Source organism: Falco rusticolus, chromosome Z (assembly GCF_015220075.1).
Source record: "Falco rusticolus isolate bFalRus1 chromosome Z, bFalRus1.pri, whole genome shotgun sequence".
Lineage (NCBI taxonomy): Eukaryota > Metazoa > Chordata > Aves > Falconiformes > Falconidae > Falco > Falco rusticolus.
This window is the reverse complement of record NC_051210.1, coordinates 41215028-41237655: the sequence shown is the minus strand read 5'-3', so window position 1 is coordinate 41237655 and position 22628 is coordinate 41215028. Positions and strand designations below refer to the sequence as shown.

Genomic DNA, 22628 nt, shown 5'->3' with positions numbered 1-22628 from the left:
AAGATGTAACCACCCACCTAACCATCCCACTATGCAGCCTGAATTAACCACAAAACCAATTAAAATCAGGTTGTAGTATGTCATATAATTAGAAGTGATAGCTGACAATTTCTTAGAATATTTTAAAAAAGGGGAGATGAATTCTTAAGTTCCATATCTAGTCGTTACACTCCCACACAAGTTTTGGAGTCTAGCTGAGATAACAACATATTTAATAACATGAAGCCTAATGATGAAATGAAAACTTGCTATGTACCCATAACCACACAGATTAGAAGGTTTTACCTCTAAGGTTGACAGGATAACTTCTATTCCAGTGGAGCCCTTAGATGTCATCTCCTTCCTGGTTTTTTCTGCCAGTGGGAAAAAGACCATTTTTCTTTTAATATACTAGCTTGCAGAAAAAAAATTGAAATTTTATCATATACAGATTGATCAGAAAATCCACACTGCAAATAATCAAACCTACTAAAACCTGCATATATGTATATCAAACTAAGTAAAAGTCTTAAGTTACTTTAACACTCACTTTTCCTTTCACTTGTTCAACAATCTTGTCATGCCCTATCTAAAGAAAAAAGTCTATAGAAAGGGTCTCTTCCAGATACTTCTGCTTCTCATATATATTTACGCACATATGTATCTACTGTGAGTTTTTACTTACATTATAGTTGTCTGACAATACAAAATACACTACGTAACCAATACTGTACCAGATAGCATTAAACATGGATTTAAACAGGTGCATTCAAGAAACAGTGCCAAAAACAGAGGGATAATCACGTTCATCAAACAGAAACAAAAAAAAATCCAGCAAGGAAGAAGTACAAGAAGGAAGGCTCAAAAGGAAAACTACTAAAACCACAAAACTGAGGTATTTACCTTGACTCTGAACGAGATGAAGGATCTTTGAGGTAATATATCTGGCATTGTCTGCTTCTCCTAATACAGAGTCCAAATTGATCTTCTCCAGCTGTGACAGCAGAGACATTGTCCGAGAACTGGTAGACACACTACAAGAAAGATTTTTTACATCTGAATCAGAGGAAAAAAACCCCCAAAATATAACAACAGAAATCCCATGTCTTAGTAAGGGAAGTGACTAATTCACCTTCATATTTTATCTTGATTGGAAAACAGTCTTAATTCTTCTTAATTCTTGCAGATTTACAGATTTTGCCAACCCTGCATTGCAGCAGACTAATTATATATAACACCATCTTCAAGAGCAACTGTGAACAGGGAAATTGGATGCAGCTAATAACATCCAGATAGAGGTACAAATGCTGCTTATCTATGTCAGAGTAATTTATACTTAATATAGTTTATGTTAAGTGCCAGGATACTGTATCAAACCTGCCACTCAAGGAAAAACTGGCTACAAACAGCGCAAAGACTTGTCTTACAGGCTGGTGTTTCAGAAGTGGAAGAAAAGATGATCATTCATGAGGGCAACAAACTAGCACCCACCAGCTGAAGAAAAAGAACACTATTTTGAAGAAAAAACTTCCGAAGGTGCCCAGAGCTACCATCAGAATTTGGGTTCATTTTGAACACAAGGGTATTTTGGCCTGACATCATAAAATTGCCTTTAAAAGTATTCTAATGTAAGTAACAATTTCAAAACAGGAATTCATATAGATAGGTAGATTATAAAGAAAGAACTTAAATATTTATAGTATTCAAAATACAGTCAGTCTAGAAATCATTTCATTTGCTCTCCAGTTTTAAATCATAACAACTACTTAGAATAATTCGGAGATTCACATTCCCACATGAAAGTGATTTTTAGACCAATGTTTAACATTTGAATTATAGTCACATAATTAACTAGAGGAAATTATGATTTCCAATGATTAGCTACCTTGAATTTTCACATTTGTAGCATTAAGAGTCCTCCAATAATCAACAATAATTCATTTTACACACATACTGTTCTATCTGAAAAAAAATTAAAGTATATAAAGTTTGCTTTATAAATACTGTCACTTGTTTATAACAATGAGGAATTATTAGTCTTTTATTTGCATGTTACATCTGTGAAAACGTTTCACACACAGTTAACTCTACTAAAATAATTAAATTAGATGTGGACAAAAATGTTAAAACCAAGGAAAAACTTAGCTGACAGCAAAGGTTGCACTGTACTTTGCTGAAAGCAAATTGATATAACAGGTGCTGACAAAACCATTTCCACCACTTTCACTTTTCTACACTGATTTCTAAATGTGAAGCATAACCAAAAAAATTTCAGATTACAGATGATACTTACACAAGCTGTTAACACCAGTAATAAGAAATGATTACACTAATTCTAGCGTTTAAATCAAAACAATGTTATGTTGTATATTGCCTTCTCAGTTATATGATAGACTTTGATTTAGAAGTATTTTTTGATCTAAAATAGATCTGTCTTGCTTGCTGAAATACTACTTTCTTTGTATGAGTAAAGCATAATCCTGTCAATCCTTTCTCATCATCCAAAACCAGGTTGAGTAGTATAAAGCCGTTATTATTTGCATAAGTTTTGTTTTGTTTATTCCTACCCCTCCATTTATCCACTGAACTTGAAATACTCCAAAATAAACCCAAGATTTTAATGAAATCCATAAGCTCTGTTGATCTGGTACACAAACTGACAAACTTCCAAAGGATGTTATCTGATGTTTATTTTCACCAGCTTCACAATCAAAACAAGTAAGAGTCCAGCCATCCCACATCTAAGCCAATGTGTAAGAGAACTACTGCTTTAATTTGTGTGTGTGTATATATAATTTCTACTGTGTTATATCATTGTTCTCACAATGAAATAAATGTAGCTTGAAAACTGGGAACAACCCAAGAAAGCAAAGATGACCCTTAGGAACAAACAAAACAAGAAAATGTAACTTTTTGTAAAGACAAAACTAACATTTCATTAACATTTCATTAAGGCATTAACATTTCAGAGAAAACCTGATTTTTTTACTGCTGTGGCCTGAAAAAATCAAACAACACCGGCACACAGAAGTAACATACATGTACAGAAAGTTAGCATCTAACGTAACCTCTCCATACTTAATAAAAGCTTTAAAAGGTTTAGGAAGGCTAAGTCATTCCCACTTACTGGGTGGTAGAACAGTTTAAGCCCTAAGATTCAGAGGTATAATCTCCTCCTGAGGCTGGAGTTTCTGTTAAGAGCAATAAGCACTCACTGTAGCAGTTAAAAACATATCTTTAGTAGGGTTTTAGGCTATCCATCTTGCAAGAAGTCTTCCAACAGAAATATAGCCAAATCAACTTCACATCTTCAGTATACCAAATAAAGTGCTCTTGAAAATAACACCAGCCCAGAGCCTATGCTGAAATATAAACTGAAGTCCTGATTTCCTTTTAGCTATGACCAAGTTTTCCTCTTAAAACAAGAATTGTACTTTTATTTATCAATATTCTACATTAATATACTTAGTGGTTATAATACTGTGACGGCTTCCAATGTCTACACTGTAAATCAAAAAGGCTGTAGGACAGGAGTTATGGCAGCCAGCCTGACCAGCTCTGTTCCTGTAGTCACACGGCTGTCACCACGCATTTGACCTAAGAACAAAATGGAAGCCCAATTTGCAATGGGACACTTTCTGATACTTGTAATACAAATACAAACGTTTTGACCAACAAATTATTCAGGATCCAAGCCTAGAAGATAGCTCTACAAAACAGAGAGGCACCATGAAATTTAATATTGTTAATCAACAGCAAGGTAAATGAAGGGCATGGTCAAAATGGCACCACAAAAACTGTGTCCTGTCAGAGACAGATTTCCTCTTCAGGTTGCTGACATTGCAGAACCTCACATGAATACCATTAACACTGCGGTCAGCCTTTCATATAAGACGTATTTGCCTGCAATATGAAGAACCCTTCTTGTTAACAGATGAAACTTCCTTCACACTACCCTATTCTAAATAATTTACTATTCTAAAGCCTTCTCACAGAGCACTCCATAGTTACACAGAGTCTCTACTACCTTTAGTTATAAAAATTACAACTAAGAAGCACCAGAAGTTTTATAAAATCATATAAACTATTCTTTTCAGAGTTGGATGAACACCATAGTGGCTCTTCGTGACAGGCATATGCCGAACCAGTCCTTAATGGCCTGCAAAAATGGTGAATTAATAATCAAAGGCAACTTCATTCTAACATTTTGTATCCTCTCCTTGGAAAGCTTTTCTTCCTGCAGTTTAACCTGTTTCTGGCTCTCCTCACTACAAATCCAACTGTCCTTTATCCATTCCAGCAGTATACCTCTCTTAGCATGCTACTACCTTGAACATATTTCCATCAAATATTCGTAACTATTTTCTACATTTCATAACAGTACTTTGAAATCATGTGGTCCTCCCATATTTTTGCAGATCTTTCCAGCTCCAAGTTGTCTGAAATTTTAACAAGAACTTCTCTTTCAGATCATTAGTCGAAGCTCAAAATATTTTCAGTCATTAACTGTAACCAGAAAGAAAGCACATCCATAAACAAACCATGCACCATTTCCTTCTGAAAGCTATCAAACACCACTGCTCTGGCACCCAGTCAGTGCTCAGCTCCAGAGCACCTAGATGGAGCACTTGCCTTAACTCCCTGATGGAAATCATAGGCAACGGTTATTTCAGTAAAGCTTTGACACCTATGCGGTATTTTAATGACACTTTCCTGCTCATGGGAGAGACCTGTTACTCTCTCACGCATGAAAAATCACAGGTATTTTCAAGAGCAACTCAAACCACTTTTGGCTGTTCACAGCCCCACTCATTCGCTTAGGTCTTCCAAAATCCTTCTGAGCAAAGAAGAGAAAATGGCTGATCTACAGCTACTCAGTTTCTGCTCCCTGACTCCTACAGACCCCCAAGTCCGCCATCTCTCTTTCACTACTTAACCCAAATCCCATGCATTTCTAAAGACAAACAACAACAACAATTATTATTATAATAATAATTATTATTATTATTGGATGGATTTAGACTTTGTTTAAACATCCTGAGGTGACGATTACCAGGCTTATCTGACCTGGTACACTGCGTATCTCTATAGGCAGGAATCCCTTTCTCCATCCTACGTTCAAATGCTGCAGCTCAGAACGCCCCTCGCACCATCATCTCATTTGCAGAAAGGAAGCAAGATGACAGCAAGGCTGTTAGTAACTGTTGCCAAAGCACAGAGTGATTTCCTCCTTCCCTGGTTAGGGAAGCTATGAGCAGATACGTAAGAAGCAACTGCCCAGACAGTGAGGAACAGAGGACTTCTGCGGTTCATGTTTGAAAGAACTCCCTCAGCAGTAACACATCTTCTCAAAGGAATTTCCCTCACTGCAGGGACATTTCTTTCAGTCTCACCAGCTCCTAAAAAGTTCAAGCATTCTTAGTCTCATCTGTGAATCTAGCACTTCTTCATAATCTCCATTACTCACTGCACACTACTTTCACTACACAAATGCTAAAACACATCATTGCACCTTTCTAAGTGAGAAAGATAACCCTAATGGCTGTCATGGCAGCTTATAAAAATTCAGCTACCTTAGAATAGCTTTCAGCTTGCAAGAAGCCTTCCAGAAGATAATAAATGAAGGGAGTCATCAGAAATCTTCCATTTCCCCACTGTACCTACTTCCTCTGAAACTGCTGTTTGCAGTCTGCCAGCACACTGATGTATCCAGGAGTGTCTTCTTCCCCCACAGCACACAAGTCTTCTGTGTTTTGGCATGTTACAGTGAGCCTTTAAAAAACTATTTTAAAGTAGGCAGGCTTCTCACGAGTTTGTTTTCACTCTATTCCAATGCAAACCATTTCCAAATTCTTTTCTTTCCTCAACCACCTCCACAGTTACCAAATAATCTTTAGAGAGTGGATGCTTCTGATTAGTTCACAGCTACCTCTGTACCATAATTTATTCATGACTTCATGAACAACTGTTTTGAATTGCAGGGATAGAAACTTTTATTAACTCAATAACTAAAGAAGAATAAATGGCACTTAAATAGCCACTCTGCAAAAATCCAATAGTCTTTGGGATAGCATAGTTTATGTACTAATTAGTGGTATTTCCAAGAATACCCATTGCTGAGAGTTTGGCTTTGTTTGCAATGCTTAAGGAACTAATATTCCATAAGTAGAAAAGGTAATAGTTTCTTTACTATATCTTTTGATCCATCACTCACACAAGCAGGAACAACCAATCTCTCATATTAAGCCGTCCCTTTCAAAGTCATGCTTTCTACAGGAAAGCATTTAATCTCAAATTTTAAAACCATCCCAAGAGACAAAATTAATCAACAGTAGAGCATGTCCTTCTTGTAAATTTATCCACTCATTTGGAAAATAATTAATACTTCACAGAACTAAGACTAAAGCCAAAACTTCCTGTTTTGCTGCCTTTAGATTTATTTTTTTAAATCTCATTAGACTGTTTGATTTAATAAGATAGCTTAACGGAAAACTAAGATTGAAAGTCTTTCAATAGTTTCTTGATGCTTAACAGACATGTTGGCTTCTATAGATAATCTCACAACCTTTTCAATTATTTGCTAAAACAAGTTATCATGAAAGTAACAACCTTTCAACTCTTGAAATCTTCTGTAATCTCTAGTTTGTCCTAGCTGTGTGTTGGATTGCAGAACTACTGGAGAATGATAGACATCTTATGATAAATTCATGGCTTCTTATACAGTATTATAAAATTGTCCTTTAATTCTCTCAGTAGGAATCATTTTGTTTTGCCCATATTTGCATGAAATGATTAAATTAATTTTTTCAATGGAATGTAATGTATATTATATTTGAACATGTCTAACTAACTGAAAATTTTACATTTAAAAGTTGTTTCTTAAATGTGAAGCTACTTTATGCTAATCAGTGTTGACTGCCTTAGTGTTTCAGGACATGAAGTTACACACTCTTACTAGGGACTCATGATGTATATTTTATTTTATTTTTAAGACAAAGACTGCTCTTTCACAAATCTCAAATAGCTTGATGTTGAGACGTCACTATAGTTTTAAATTTACCTTTTTTCAGATGATGTTTTTACTTTGTTCATATCGGAAACCTGATTCTTCAAATCACCATCTCTGATAACCTGGAAGATATTAAACAACTACAAATTATCAACATCTTTTGTTCTTTAATGATGAAAACTACCATCATATTGAATGTGTCTATGATAGAAATGTTAAATAAGTTAATTTGCATTGACTGCATTTCTCCACACTGTCACAAGCTCTTCTCTCTTCCAACTTCTAAAATAAACTGTCGCAATAAGTATGGAGTGTTATTCTGCTTTATAATTCAGCCCTACCAAGCTCTGAGTCTGACTATAATAAAACAGAAATTTGTATCAGTTACTTAACAGACAGTATTTTCATGTCCATGACAGAATTTCATCGAACAAAGCTTTTGCTGAAGCCAGTGAATACAATTCTTTGAACTTACTTGACAATGTTGTGAGATGCCACAACATACTTAAACCTGACTGCCATTTCATGTATCCATAGGGTAACTGGGACTAGAGGCACAGGGAGAAACGTGGACTGTTTAGTGTTCTTATATAAGCGAGACCTGAATGCATTTCTTGGACAGAAACCATATCGTGTTAAGGACTCAATTTTCCTATCCTTTTAAGGATGTAGTGTCCTCAGGGTACACTGCTTCCTCAAATGGTGTCTCCAAGCAATTAAGGTTGCAGTCAACAGGACCATTAACTGAACCTCAGTATTTCCATTTCAGATCTAGTATGAATGACACATACTTCCACTGTAACAAAAAAACGTGTCCTCAAAGCACAAAGTGGTTAGTTTTAAGGTAGAAGACAGAGCAAAGGGAAAAAAGGATGTTCAAAGATATGGGTGGTGAGAATGAAGAAGATAAAGCATTTGTTCTAGGGAAATGTTGGCAAGAAATTCAGGCAAGCACACACACAAAGCACTCTTCCCCCAAAGAAAAATTTGTACAACCTCTCAAAAATCCTTGTTGTTCAGTATGTAAAATAATCAGGTTTTTATTACTGGTGAATTCTGTTCTGCAATTGGTAAAAGTCTAAAGTAGATGAAGTATGAAGCAAGCTTATTTCCAGACTTACCTGAAAGCCAAATCTCTTCCCAGCAGCCAGGAAGCAAATGCTCAGTTTCTCACAAGAATTTCAGCTTGACTCAAGGTAACAGGTGTCCTAGATTTGTTCAAGTACCCTTCAAGTGCAAACTATCTTGACTACCTTTAAAGAAAAGGAATAGTTACAAGAGAATAGCCATGTCCACCTCAATGCAGACAATTTCACAAAGTGTAAGGTCTGTATTATTCAAACCAGGCTGCAGGTCTTACAGGGAGAAAATACTACATTCTTGACTTCAAGTAGCCAAGTGCCGTTTTGCTTGCAGCGTTGACCTACTGTCAGACAGATGATGAACAGTCTGCCAGTGCCAATAGTGTCTACATGATATAGCGTACTGAGCTGCTGTATAAGTGATGCCAGCTACAGAGCTGAACTATCTTGGACTGCAAGGTCTTAATCTGTTTTGCTCTAAATTCACCACAAAGTATTTCAGTAAGCACTAATCTGCAAATGCTCCAGATCAAGGGGGAAAGACAAACAGATAAGAAATAGCACAAGATCTTCCACAAAAAGCAGTACAAAGGAGCAGGGAGAAAAAGAGAAGAGCATACATCCGCAATAGAGAGTTGTGGTGGAACATTTACACATACCAAAGTAACAAAATCCTCTGTAACATTTCACTAGGTGATGCAAAAAAGCCACTTCCAAACTACTTAAAAAATTTTTAATACAATGCTTATTTTGAATAAAGGATTGATAGAAAGGTAAAGGCAGAAGATGCATGAGTATCAATTTAAACACACTCTGCCAGAGGTAGCATATCAGAAGGTAAATTAGAATCAGTTCTTCTGCATTTAAAAGGACAACAATAACTAAAAACAAAACAAAAAAACCCTGAAGTTGGAGGGGAACAGGGACTGCTGACTAGTTAAACACTAAATTTTTTAGAACACTAAATCTGTATCTAATACACAGTCAAAACTAGCTCCTGATTCTTCCAGAAAGCAGCACCTCGTTCCCATTTTAGACATTTATTTACTTTTGTGATCCTAAATCCACTGCTTTGAGGAAAGAGAAACCTAAAGTGTAATCTGTTTCAAACAATAAGCAAATAAATAAAAATCCCCTTCACTAAAATCAAGCCAATGCCCATCCCCGTTCCCCTGTTTGTCTTCTCTCTTAAAGGAATCCTTTTTCATTTTCACACAAATATCAGGCACTTCATACCACAGTAGAAAGCCACTTAATCATCAGATTTACTCTTCATGATCTACCTAATAACAGAAAGAGAGAAGTAAAAAAAGTAAATGCTACTAACCAAATACTTTGCATGCACTGTCACACTGCTCTTCTTCCATCTTCCTTAAGATTCTGGTACTTTAACTGATGCATGTATTTCAGGGGAAAGTGAGTATACCCCTTATTTATTGCAAGCCATCCAGGTGGAATTTCTACATGCTCTAAACAGCCAAATTTAAATAAAATTGAAGAAATCAAATTAAATTCAGTACAGTAATGCATGGCTCAACTGCACCAGAACCTGCGGTTAAGCGTATTCACTGTAAATTGTTTTCCCTTTTATCTCCCATAAATCACTAGTGGACAGTAAAGGCAGCAGCCAAAACCAAACTTCGGTCCTTACTTTAGCTTACAATCATAGTAAGAAAAAAAATGTATGGCCACCATTAAAATATGTCAGTGCTGAGAGCTTTCATTGTCATTTTGATAACATCACATCTGAAAGAAATTCTCATACATTAAACACACAGTAACCTCACATCTGAGACTGAAAAATTTTACTTTAACCAACAGCAACTCTGCTTTCATAGTTACTTTTTTTCCTTTCTTTTTGTTACTGAAACTGAAACTTTTTTTAATATACATTTAAAATATTTATCTATATTTCTGAATTACATCAGACTGTCTTGCCATCAAGCTCATTTTCCTGCAATGAAGAATCTGACCCTAAAAGTTTTTTTGCAAAAACTGCCATGGAAGACAAATCTACCAGTATTCTGTAAGCTAATGGCAAGCAAAGGGAGCAGTACCCATCCGTCAGGGCAAAATGACGCTACCAAAAAAAGAGACATGCTCAGAAGCAACATGTACATATGGCCAGATAAAGCCTACCTCTTGACACCATGGAGGTTGAAAAGAAACATTGCTTTTATGCTACAATCCTGCTATCAGAACCCTCAGGGAAAACGATGATGATCTGTATGCCACTGAAGTCAGAACACATTCTGAGTTTACATAAACAGAATTCACATGCTTCAATTGACCAAAATACTTTAACATGGAACGTACCTGTCTTGGAAGGGTAACTGTAACTAAAAAATTTGAAGTATCTTAATATTTTCTTTTCTTAAACCCCTTCCCCCCACCAAGAAAAAAAAAAACAAAACCCACACCAAACAAACAAACAAACCCCACCAAACCCCAACACAAAACCACACAGAAAATGAACGAACAACCTACCACCCAGAAAACAAACTCCTTAAAAAAGCCAGAGACCTCTGAAACTTACCCTAGTTAATACTAGGACTTTCTTACAAAGTATTTTGCAACTACATTCCAAAGAAGACAGTTCTTTTCATTAAATGAAACTAGAAAAGTCAAAACCAATATGGATATGCACTGTTTATTGATACTATTGAATCTGTTCTACTTGCAGTATATCCTGTTTTCTGTGGTTTTCTTTTCCAGAAAGTTATTTTCTTAACTAATACACATTCTGTAGAAAGGCAGGCATGTTTTTTGAGTCTGTTCACCTTTATTGTGCGTATCTATCATAATAAGTCTGCAAAACCTGTAAGACAGTTTATCTATGTATATTTCTATGTCCTGCTTTTTATCCAAAGCTAGGCGCATCCCAAAGCATTTTCAAAGCCACAGCAGGAGCTCTTGATATGAAAGTTTTAAAAAAAGTAACCATGAACAAATGCACAGCAAATAAGTCACTTCTTTACTACATACTTATTTATCAGATAGTGGAAGCAAGTAGCTGAATAAAATCATTAAATAAATAAATAAATGCTACAGTCAAAAAACCCTCCAGAATTAGTATGTGAAAAAGGAAGGAACAGAAAGGTTCAGAGGACAGAATTGTGTCAAAAAACAATGAAATAAAAAATTAAATAGAGAAGCCATAGGTATGAACTGAGAAAACATGCAATGATTTAAAATTTCATAAATGCTAGGCAGAAAAAAAGCTAAATCAAACCCCTCTGCTTGATCAGGTGATTGCATTCTGGAGTATGCTGCCAAAAGACACTTCTGCCTCTCACAGAAATAAGTACATGTTGGTCCCCCAGTCCCAGTGCAGATTAAACTGGAAGTAAACTGGCCTTTGATAGTGTATCATCTCACATACCCCAAAGTCTCAGAAACTGTGCATAGGTTGAAATACTCTTCTTCAAGACACTGGAAAAGTCTCTTTAAACACAACTGTTAAAAGACTACTGCATTCTTTGTGCTCTAGGCAATCTTAATTCCAAAATACTGCTCGTGGTTTACTTTTTTGAACTGTTGTGATTAACCCCAGCCAACAACTATGTACCACGCAGCTGCTCACACACTGACCCCTCCCCGACCCCTCCAGCAGGATGGGGAGAAGAATCAGGAAAAAGATAAAACCCAAGAGTATAGATTCAAACAATACAATTGAAATGAAATAAAATATAATAATAATAAGCAATTGTAATGGAGAGAGAAGGGGAGAGGAATAAAATTGAAAGAGAAAGGAAAAAAAACCCCAAGTGATGCACAATACAGTTGCTCATCACCTGCTGACCTGAAGCCCATCAAGTCCCCCAGCAACAATTGGCAGGTCCTGTCCAACTCCTGCCTAGTTTATATACTGGGCATGATGCCCTATGGTACAGAGTTATCTCTCTGGCCAATTTGGGTCAGCTGACCCAGTTGTATCCCCTCCCAATTTCTTGTGCCCCTCCAGTCTTCTCCTTGGCGAAGCCTAAGAAACAGAAAAGTCCTTGACTTTGTATAAACATTCCTTAGCAACAACTAAAAACATCAGTGTGTTATTAACATTATTCTCTTCTAAAGCCAAATAGCATTGTACCAGCTACTGAGAAGAAAAAAAATAACTATCCCAGTCAAAACCAGGACATAAACATAGAATTAAATTGTTTGCAGGAGCAGACTATTTACCTAATTAAGTTTACACTTGTAGGAATAGACCCTGTGTTGCTGCTCATCCTAAATTTTGAACATGTGACAAAAAGGCAAACTACAAGAATGTTGCTAGAGCTGGCCAACACCATAATAACCAGCATCCTAAATATGGGAAGTCCCCACATATAGCCCTACACAATATGGAAAACTGCAGTATGTTACTTGAGATTATACAAGAAACATACAGCAGGACAGTGCTCTTCCTTTGGCAGCAGCAAGCACTGGCCACTACTGTTAATACAGCAGTGCTGCCTCCACCATCTCACCCTCTTGTACCACAGGAAGGACTGGCCCTTTGAAAAGGGTTTTAAAGTCATACCTTAAATGACCCCTCTGGCCACCTGTTCATTTGTTCATTCACACATGGTGCTTTGTTCCCAGTTCAGTACCCTGGGTGACAACTTCCACAAGGTTGTTTCGGGTTTTTTTTAAATACTGCTTTTTTGACAGAACACTGCTATTTTAAAGCTGTACAAACTAGCAAAGTTACTGGATGTGAACAATTTCCTTACTAAAAACATGAGGCCTAATGCTAGATTACAACTCTCACAGACTACTTTGAGATGCTACAGTTATTTGTACAAACCACTTTGTATCCTTTTTTTGGAGCTGTCAGCTCAACCCACAGTACAATACATAAAAGTTTTGGTTATCTATATTCCAACTTAAAACTCTAGTGATTGAAAACCTGCAGAAACCCTTCAAGCTTCACAACTAAGTTTCAGGTTGGCAAATCCTACACTGTATTCAACCACAATCTAGTAAACAAAACCTATATACATAAAGAGTTGTAACTAATGTGGCAGGGAAAATTTCTTTTCTGAAGTTGCCTATCCCTAGACTAGTTCCTGAACCTTCTTCTACAAGCACTGGGAAACAAAAACATAGACTTTCCACCCCATCCTCAATCTTACTTTGTGAAAGTCTCACAGGAATTAAAGTCTTAGTCAATATTCCAGAGACAAAAAATGTTCAGGGCCAGCTGTTTCCTAAATTAAATTAAACTGTGAATTAGGACAGAATGGCTTTGAGTACACACTGAACAGTTATCTCTTCCTAATATTTTTATATGCAGCAGTACAAAAAGCTTTTAGTGTCATCAAAAACAGTAAGATTTCATGTGGAAATGGCAGAAAATAACCCTTCATTTAACAAGTAAAGCTAACCAACTCCTCTAAGTAGCAAAAAAAAGGCTTAAGTTTTTGGTGGAAAAGAGTCTGTGGATAACTGGCTAGCTGAAAAAGTTCACATAGACATAGTCCAGCTGGCTGGACAAAAATGCACATCGCTCTCAGCTTATCTGAAGTAAAGCAAAAGCTACAAAATAACAGGAAGACTGCGGTGGGAAAAGAATGTTGCAGGTGGGAACAGATAACTACAGAAGAGAAACTAGGGGCGGGCTTGATATTTTGGCAACTAACCAATAATGAGCTTAACTTTTGTAATATGTATGAGCTAATTATAACAAGGCATAAAAGGTGACTGTAAGGTACAATAAAGGAAGTCTGCTGATCACTCATATTGAGTGACTGCGTCTTCCCTCCGTCGCAACAAGAGTCTAGTTTCCAAATTAAAAAAAAAAAAGAGAAAAAGAAAAAAAAAAAGAAAAAAAAAGAAAAAAAAAGAAAAAAAAAAAAGGCTGACAACCCTTACTAGTCAAAGAAAAAAATACTTCTGAAAATCAGCTACTGCCTTCTCCTTGTACCCTTTGCTATCAATATTCATATAGGAAACAAAAAATATCAGCTGATTAGTTTACCCATTGCTGCATTATAGCAAAGTGCTGACTTTTTGATGTGACTAAATAAACTCCAGTATATAATCAGACATTCAAAATTACATACATAAAGCTTCACGGAGGACTGAAGCAGCAAAGCCCTGTACAGCAGCTTGGCAACTATGTCATGCAGTCAATTACCACCAGTCCACTTAACTGTAAAAACACAGTCTGATACACGTAGCCAAAAGAAGCTGTAAATATCTAATAGCAATTCCCTTTAAAAGAAAGAAAAAGAAGCATTTATCAGGAAAAGAGCAAAATAAGAAAACAGTACTTCATTTCTTGCCTGGAAGAAGCCCCTGGCAAGTTATTAGCATGGCAAGCATAAGGTTGCTCCTCAAGACATGACAAAATCCTCACACCCGGCTCCCAGAGTATCACATTCAAACCTTGCATGATTTACGTTGACAGAAATACTGCAAAAGCTACTTCTTGCCCAGCTAACATAACCCTTTCATCAGGCAGAACATGATTGGCACAGGGAGGGAGAAGGGGAGCAATAAAAACAGCCACGAGGGAAAGGACAATCATAGCAGAAACTAAGCATTTCCCTACACCAAAAACCGAAAAAGAACTGGAAACCCAGTAACTCTCCTCAGCTCTTGGAAATGCTTCATTGATACACTGCTGAATGTTAGAGGTGCTTTCCAGCACCTAACCCAGTGACTGATCCTTTGGTTTACACTGTTTTGATGGCTAAGGTCAATCTTTAAAGAAATCAACCCAAGCATCTAAATTTGCTAATTCACCAGATGAGTTAAAGCAATCCCTCAAGCCTGGTTTTAATCCAGAAGAAAAAAAGAAAAGAGGAAAAAAAAAAAGAAAAGAAAAAAGAAAAAAATACCTGTGGCTCCATGTTCCACATTTATCTAGTCAAATATACTTCCAGCCCTTCAACCTCATTAGTAAGCAGAAACACAGTGTTCTCACATCCACAAAACTCTCAGGAACCAGTCTCACTTTCAAAACCTTGATTTGTACCATTTAGCCTATGACTTATACTTGAAGCAATTAGAACAGTATTACCTACCTCCAGTACACAAAATCCTAGACATCCTGCTTCTCACAAATTGTAAGGTTTTTTAAAGACATAGTGAAAATTAATGCATGCCTTTTAATGCATTACAGTTTTAGGATGACAGTTTCAGGACTGTAACTTCTGCAGCTGTTGCGTAAGAAAGGAAGGATGTTTGGGTGCTCACACACACACACTTCCAGTATTTTTATGTCTAACTGTTAGGGAACTATATTTCCAAATGTAAACCATGCTGACCTGTCCGTGTATCCAGGACACACACTGAACAGCTCATAATCTCCTTGACTCTTAACACAGGATATTGGAGAGTTAAGCTGTAGATAGTGGCAGGGCTTGAAAACATACCCAGAGATACAGTGTCATTACAAATCCCTCCTAAGCACTCATACAGCCAGCTGCCTTGTTTAGCACTCTCACACACATTCCAAGAAATCTGACTTCCCCTCTAAGTTGTTTAAGGAGTTTAAACACTTCAATTACTGCAGTTAGACTCCAGGGCCAGAGTGACTTGAGCATCAGTTTCTTTGGACATTAACAATCCATAGCACAGGAACAATCTCCTAAGAGCAAGCAGCTTGCAGATACTAGAACTCAAGAAGTTTCAAGTAACATGTTAGGCGCCAAAAAACAGGTGGTTCCCAAATAAGTCCAGCAGAGTATCACCATGAATCTTAAAGACTGCGAAGTCTCTAATCTTAAGATACATTGCTGACAAGTTGTTGAGTGACAAGCTGAAATGTCTTCTTCCCCAGACTAAAACCTAAACATGAGGTGAAATAGCAAGCTCTTCCTGTAAGCCAAGAGGACTTCAGGGAGCCTTCTCCCAGGTCTTTCCTCTCTAACTGTAGCTTCACATGCATAATTTCAGGGAAGTCACTCCCAGCAACAGTAAGCTAACTAATATAAAACTGCTGATTGTGTGTACCACCTACTATCAAGACACCTGAACATTTTTCAAGCTCAATAGCTTCCATTTGGAAGACGATGTCTGAATTTCTTGAATATGAAAACTTAAGTGGGAACACTGCCATCTCCAAAACCTGCTGAAAGCTAAGCCTGAGATGATGTATCACTTCACACAAACATAGATCAGATATCACTCGACACACTAGGATTACTCCTTGGTTTGGGATCGTTTCCTCCCTTTTTGAAAAAAACAAACCAAGAAACCTAGTTTTGTGATGCTTTCAAAAAATGTACTTCCTTTAATTTATGCTGGCATAAAAAAAAAATGACAGTAGTGAACTGAGAGATCAGAAACTATTAATAAAAACTTGTTCTGCTGGAACAGGGGCATGTGATAAAATTATCATGATGTTAAGGAGGAAGGTCTTCAGAAAAGGAGATTATCTTGCCACTGCCCAGCCCAAAACATAAAAAAAGATATTCCAACACAACCTTGCACTTGCACTCACAATGCACATTATGTGGTGTAATTTCCAGAAAAACTCGTAGGTCCAAGTATGATTTCACTGACGGATTAACCAGAAGGTGGGGCTATCCCATCATCAGCATCCTGTCACCCATCATTATACACAGCAGTGAAAAGCACACTGAAAGCTACCTGCAAAACAGAGAAGCCTTTTCATGAAATACAGCCTATTAAGGTAGCTCAGAAACGTATTTCTCTAAAAGAAAATCATTACTGGGAATACATTTGCTGGAGAGCTAAATCCCTTATGATGGAAAAATAAATACACAAAAATCAACATTCCTACGACAAGGCTATACAGAAGTTTCATGGTGTTTTCAGTACCATACAGGTACATAGGAGAATTTCATCTCTGCCGATGACAGAACACGGAAAGCCTATAGCTGCCAGCATATATATCAGAAGTTCATCCAGGTCTGGATGCCTAAACCCCTGCCACAGCTCAGGGTCTGAAGAGTCGACGCCGAAGGGAAGCAGCACCCCGCCCCGCGATGCCCTGCCTCTTCCTCACACCGCCCGCCCGGCACCTGATCCCGCACCGTCCGCAACACTCGCCACGCTCGACTTCCACAACTGCAAGAGGAGGGAGGAAAAGAAAATAAAACCCCAGACTGTTAATAAACTCCTACCCAAGGAGCGTTAAGTTAAACAGCCGCCCAGCGGGCTCCGCCGCACAGCACGGCCGGCAAGCGGCACCCCAGCCGCCGCCGCCTTCCTCCGCAGCACCGGCGCCAGGCCACCCCGGGGCGGGCCGCGGCGCCACGGGACGGCGGGACGAGGGTCCCCGCCACCTTCCCGCTCCGCGGGCGTCAGAGCTTTGCCGTAGGGCGGCCGCGCGCAGCCGGGAAACGCGTCTGAAGGGGCCACGCGCCGCACGCGCCCCGCGGCCACCGGCGGGCTCAGCGCCGCCGAGCCCCGAAACCGGGCACCGCGCCTACCGTAGGGTCCGCAACCGCATCCGCAGGTGAGGTGGGCGCACGCAGGGCGCGGCTGCCGGAGAGCGGCTCCCGGGAGAGCTGCCGTGCAAGAGCGCGCCCGCCGCTTCCCGGCGGCGACGGGCCCACGGCCCGGCACGGGGGAGCCGGCACGGGGGAGCCCCGCCCCGGCCCCGGCCCCTCCCCGCGGGCGCCTCGCCTCGCCCCGCCCGGCCCTCGCCCCGCTGCGGCGCGGCCCGCGCTGCCAAGGGCGATGCGCGCCCCGCAGGCCCCGCGACGGACGGGCGCTGCGGCCGGAGGGTGCCCCTCACCCCACGATGCTCAGGCGGGGGCACCGTGCCGCGCCGGGGCAGCGGCTCCGCGCTGCGGCCCCGCCGCCTTCGTGCGAGCGGCGGCAGGAACCTGCCCGCACCGCAACGCGTCACCGCCCCCCCGCCCCGGCCTCGCGCAGGCGCCTCGCGCCGCCGCCGCCGGGGGGAGCGCGGGGCCCGGCCTGTGCGGCTCGGCCCCAGCCGCTGCCGCCCGGAGCGGGGGGAGCGGGCCCGGCGGCGGCGAAGGGAAGCCGGGCAGGGCTTTACCTGGCCGCGGGCCGCCTTCTCCCAGCCCGCCCCGGGGGCGGCGCCGCCGCCGGGCCTCGCCGGTGGCCGGGGCCGGGCGGCGGGGGAGGGCGCGCGAGCCGGAGGGCCGCGGCGTCAGCACGGCCGGTCGCCTGCGCCTGCCCCGGCGATGGCGGCCCCGCTGCGCACCGGCCGCTTGCCGCTGCGCGTCCCTTGGTGTCGCCGAGCGCTCACCCGCGCAGCGGGGCTCTGGCACCCGGGTTTCGTGGCAGGTAAGCGCTCGCAGCTGCGCAGCGGCCAGGCCCCTGCTACCGAGGGCGCTGAAGCGAGGAAGGAAACTTGGGAATAGTAAAAGCCGAAGGCGCCATTCTCTTCCACCTCCCCCCCAAAAAACATTAACTTTTACGGCAAATTAACCTCTCTGGGCCCCGTATTGAGCCACTTCGGTATCGCTGTTGACTTAAGTAAGTGGGCACTTCCATCTCCCTCCCGGACACTTCTTGATCTGTAGCAACCAAGAAGTAACATTTCCTTTTTTTCATGAAGTTCCTCAAATTAAAATAGGAAACTGCCAATAATTTCGAGGTCAAATCTTGATGCTGATGGTTTACAAAACTGACAAAGGAGAAGCAGTGCATTAGTGAAGGCTGGTAAATTGAAATCCAGTTCAAATCTCATTTCTACCAATAATAGCTAATGATAAAAGCACGATCCCTATAGAAACACACAAGGTTCATTTCCCAATAACATTGTGTAACCTTGGCGTTACCCATCTTAAATTTTACTCTGTAAAAAGCATATTTCAGATCCTTTAAATTGTACATGCCTTACATCTTGCCTTTTAAAATACATGCATCTGGCTACAGCATTTGCAGCTACTGTCTTACACACCAGAATTTATTCCACCCACAAAGACAGAAACAGATACGCAAGACTCTTCTGATGTCTAGGAAGTAGCTGTGTGTTTCAGGTGACGCTTGGCAACTCTTCTTTAGTGCTGATTCACCTGAATAATCGTTTACTACCTGTTACCCCTTAAATTCACATGGCTTTACAGTGTTCAAAACACAAGCTTTGCTTATCATTCACGCAACAGTCCACAGATCTGTGCAGAAAGCATGAACATCTGTAACTTTCAGACACACAACTGAATGATGAATGATGTACCACTTATCTATAGGATGATGTACTTATGTTTATCTAAAAGTTGGGAAACATCCAAGGACCCTTATTGCTAACATGACGGATGTACTAATCGCTAAGTCCTTGGATTTGTCATCTTTAAAAAGGCTATCTGGGCCTAAGCTCCTGTTGTTTATACAACGTGCCAAAGACAAGGACTTAAATCATGGTCACTAGTTTAGCAAGATATGTAAATGAGTTCCTGGAAGTGTAATGAATATGTAAATGATTTCCTGGAAAATTAATGAATAGGTATGAGTTGCTTGTATAAAGAGGGGACTGAAAAATCCCCTCGGTGTGCATGACTTTGGTGGAGCAATCCCCCATGCACCCAGCGCTGCCAAATAAAGATAACCTCCGCTCACTCAAATATTGGTGACTGATTCTTTAAATCACAACAAAGCTGCTTTACTGGCAAGTCAGCAGAAACAACGCAAGTCGCAGTAGGGGACCACTCTTGCATACCTATGACAGATGGGAGTTACCAGCCCTCCTACCTGGGTCTGGTTAAATACAGTGTGTCTAGTTAACTGGCATCAGCCAATTTCTACCAACTAAATCAGGAAAGTCAACTAGAGTTCTGGTGGAGTTAATTCCAGTTTAAAGTGGTGTAACACATTCTTTAGTCCATTATCACATAATTTATGTATAAATGCTTGATTACATGTTCTGACGTCCCCTTCCCACCTTATTAACATGAATGGATAGGACAGATTAAGGCATATAACCAGTCCTCCTTGATTTTATTTTTCACTTGGTCTTTCTCCAGCAAATGATTAATTATCCTAGAGCTTGTAAACTCAAGGGTTAGGATCAGAAAACACATGTATTTGGAAGGAGATGACTCCCTCGCTTACCTTACAGGTTTCTCCAGTCATCTAGCATGAATAAGAATGCAGGTAATCAGAATGCAGGAATTTACCAGCACAGTAGCAACAGGTAGGAACAGTCTCACTTGCTCTGTAACACCCATCACAGACGATTAAGAAAGAATACTTAAAACAGCAAACAGTACAGCTAGAAGTTTTCTGTGGAGTTCTATTCATGGAATTATTTTGAATGCATAACTTTGTCTAAAGCAAAGCAGAAGACATGGAATGAACTCAAGTATGACTCAGGCAAAGACAAAAATAGTGTCAGGCAGGCTCTGGCAAGTAAAGAGCAAATAAGGGGTGCGTGTAGATAAAAATCTCTCAAATTTTTTAAAGCTGAAGTCAAAGTCAGTTCACTTAAGTTCGTTAAGAAAATATTTTTAAACAGCTCTGTATGTGTACTGGCACATGACAAAAATAAATCAGTTAAAAATACGAGAATTCTCTACTGAAAAAAGAGGATACAGCAGTAGATCCAATTAATTTTAGACTGGCAAAATGTGTCATTTCATTTAAGAAAAAACGACTGATATTAATTAATGTGCTACCAGCACTCCTTAACTCTGAAAAGCAATCGCTCCCACATTTGATAAACACACTGCAGAATTTGTTGTTGCCTTTATGTCTAGATATGTCATTGCTCCCTACCCATCAGAATACTTGGTACTTTTCCAACATAGCTTCTGTTCTTTTTCACCTTTGAGAAGATGTTTTGTGCTCTGTTACCTCTGTATTGCAATGCATACAAAAGCATTTCAGTTCAACTTCACATCTGTGGTTCATTTAGCTACTCTTGCTTTTGTAATACTAAAATGAAATAACCCATCAATATTCTTTGCACAGAGTAATTCAGAACATACACATTTGTACCCTGGTGGATATTTGCATCTAAGTGTTCCGGGGACTGGGAGTGGGAATGAGTGGGTGTTGTTTTTCAAGGCAGGAAGGGGACAAATTTCTGAAATGATGCACCGTATTTCAAAGGCTCATACCAAGTCAACCACTTTATTTCCATAGGCCTACTGACAACCACATTTAATTTATATATAAAGGACATTAACAAAAAAATACAACACCAAAATCGAGAGTGAATCTTGCGTATTCCAGTCAAACAAGAACCTCCGCACTCACATATTTGAAAAAAAAAAAAAAAAGAATTTACTCATACAATTTGTACATGGAGGGAACTATGTTGTTAGTTCTTCACGTCCTGGCTACTATAGATACAAGAAGTATTTAAAAAAAGAAGTATTTACAAAATAAAAGAGGGAGGGGGAGTGAAGTAAGTATCTAGAGTGAAAAACAAGACAATTTGAAAAAGTGGGTGTTAATTAAATCTTTACAGTTAACAAAACATGTATCACCACAGGAATTAAGCCTGAGTGCAGCAGTGAACCATCAGACATTTGAACAGCCATTGAACTGACAATTCTTTCGGATGAAGTAGGTGCCGTCATTGGTTTAACAGCTTACACTGATTTTTCTCCTCTTGCTTTCCCCCAGTCCCTAGAAATGCTCTGTACTTTGAGCATGTTGAACTGAAAGGGTGATGGCTGCAAGTTAGCCTTTTCAGTTTAAAATCAAACTGCTTCTCATAACCTTCGAGGCAAATATACTTAAACTTGTCTGTTTGGTTAGTAAAGCACATTCTGGCTTTTATGTTGGTCATCTTAGCCAGAAACAGTGGAGGCATTCAGTTTGTGCACGATGGAGAAAAAAAAAGATCAAATCCACCGTAAATGGCTCTAAAAGCGCACTTCTACGTATCTTCTGTCAGCCGTTTTCCCCCCCGACATGAGATAATCAGCACATCTGAGCAAACTCTGCAGAGACACCAGTTACGTAACCTCTAGCAAATGCATTTCATCAAAAAGGAGAGGGCGAAAGGGAAGAAACGTACGACACACACAAAAAAAAATCGCCTCAAGTGCGCTTTCAGTTCCGCGATTCGGCGAACGGCCAGGACGACCCGCTCGGCTGCGCCGCGCTGCCCGCTCAGCCCACGGCCCCCGCAACCAGCACCGCGGCACCGCGCAGGGCTGCGAGCAGGCGGCGGCAGGCAGCGGGGCTGGCAGCGGGCACCACGGCTGCCGCGGAGCCCGAGGCGGGGCCGCGCCGCCGCTAACAAGCGGTTCGCCCGCACCACCTGGGACAGACGGGGCACTTCGCCCTCGCTCCGCCGCAGGTGCCGCCCGCCCACGGCGCCATAAGCCCCCACGTTGCCGCCGGGCCTCGGGCCCTTCTCAGCCTTCCCCCCCCCCCCAGCCCAGGCTCGGGCCGCCGGCCTCCCCAGAAGGACCGCCGCCGCTCACCGCTGGGGTCCCCGCTGGGCCCCCACCCCGCTTCTCCACATAACGGGGGGGAGGGGCACCGTCACCAGCGCCGAGCCCAGCGCAACCGCCTCCGCCGCACCCGCCTCAGCCCCACCCCTCCCTCGGGCTGCGGGGCGGGCGCCAGGGCCCACCGCCCGCCGGATCACGCCGGCGCAGCCGCGGCGGGGGGAGGGGCGCGGCCGAGCCCTGCGTGCGCCTGCGCTGGGATCCCGGTATTAGCTGGCTGGC

General features: G+C 40.9%; 1 protein-coding gene across 9 annotated transcripts in view; it reads right to left on the bottom strand.

Moving 5' to 3' along the window:
• The window catches only part of AGTPBP1 (ATP/GTP binding protein 1), a 66929-nt gene extending 49046 nt beyond the window's left edge, over nucleotides 1-17883 (bottom strand). For 2 of the 9 annotated variants that reach the window (XR_005101894.1, XM_037373489.1), the window contains exons 1-6: nucleotides 16505-17351; nucleotides 9398-9539; nucleotides 8110-8241; nucleotides 7040-7110; nucleotides 883-1013; nucleotides 286-353 (exon numbers count right to left, since the gene is read on the bottom strand). Coding sequence is in view for 7 of the 9 variants with exons in the window: in XM_037373489.1 (XP_037229386.1) it covers nucleotides 286-353; nucleotides 883-1013; nucleotides 7040-7071 (231 nt within the window). In the remaining 2 variants the exon portion in view is untranslated. Of the gene's footprint in view, nucleotides 1-285; nucleotides 354-882; nucleotides 1014-7039; nucleotides 7111-8109; nucleotides 8242-9397; nucleotides 9540-16504; nucleotides 17352-17459; nucleotides 17637-17767 lie in introns of those variants that run through there. The other 7 variants (XM_037373484.1, XM_037373486.1, XM_037373485.1 and 4 more) reach the window with 7 other exon arrangements.
• Between the last annotated feature and the right edge of the window lie 4745 nt (nucleotides 17884-22628).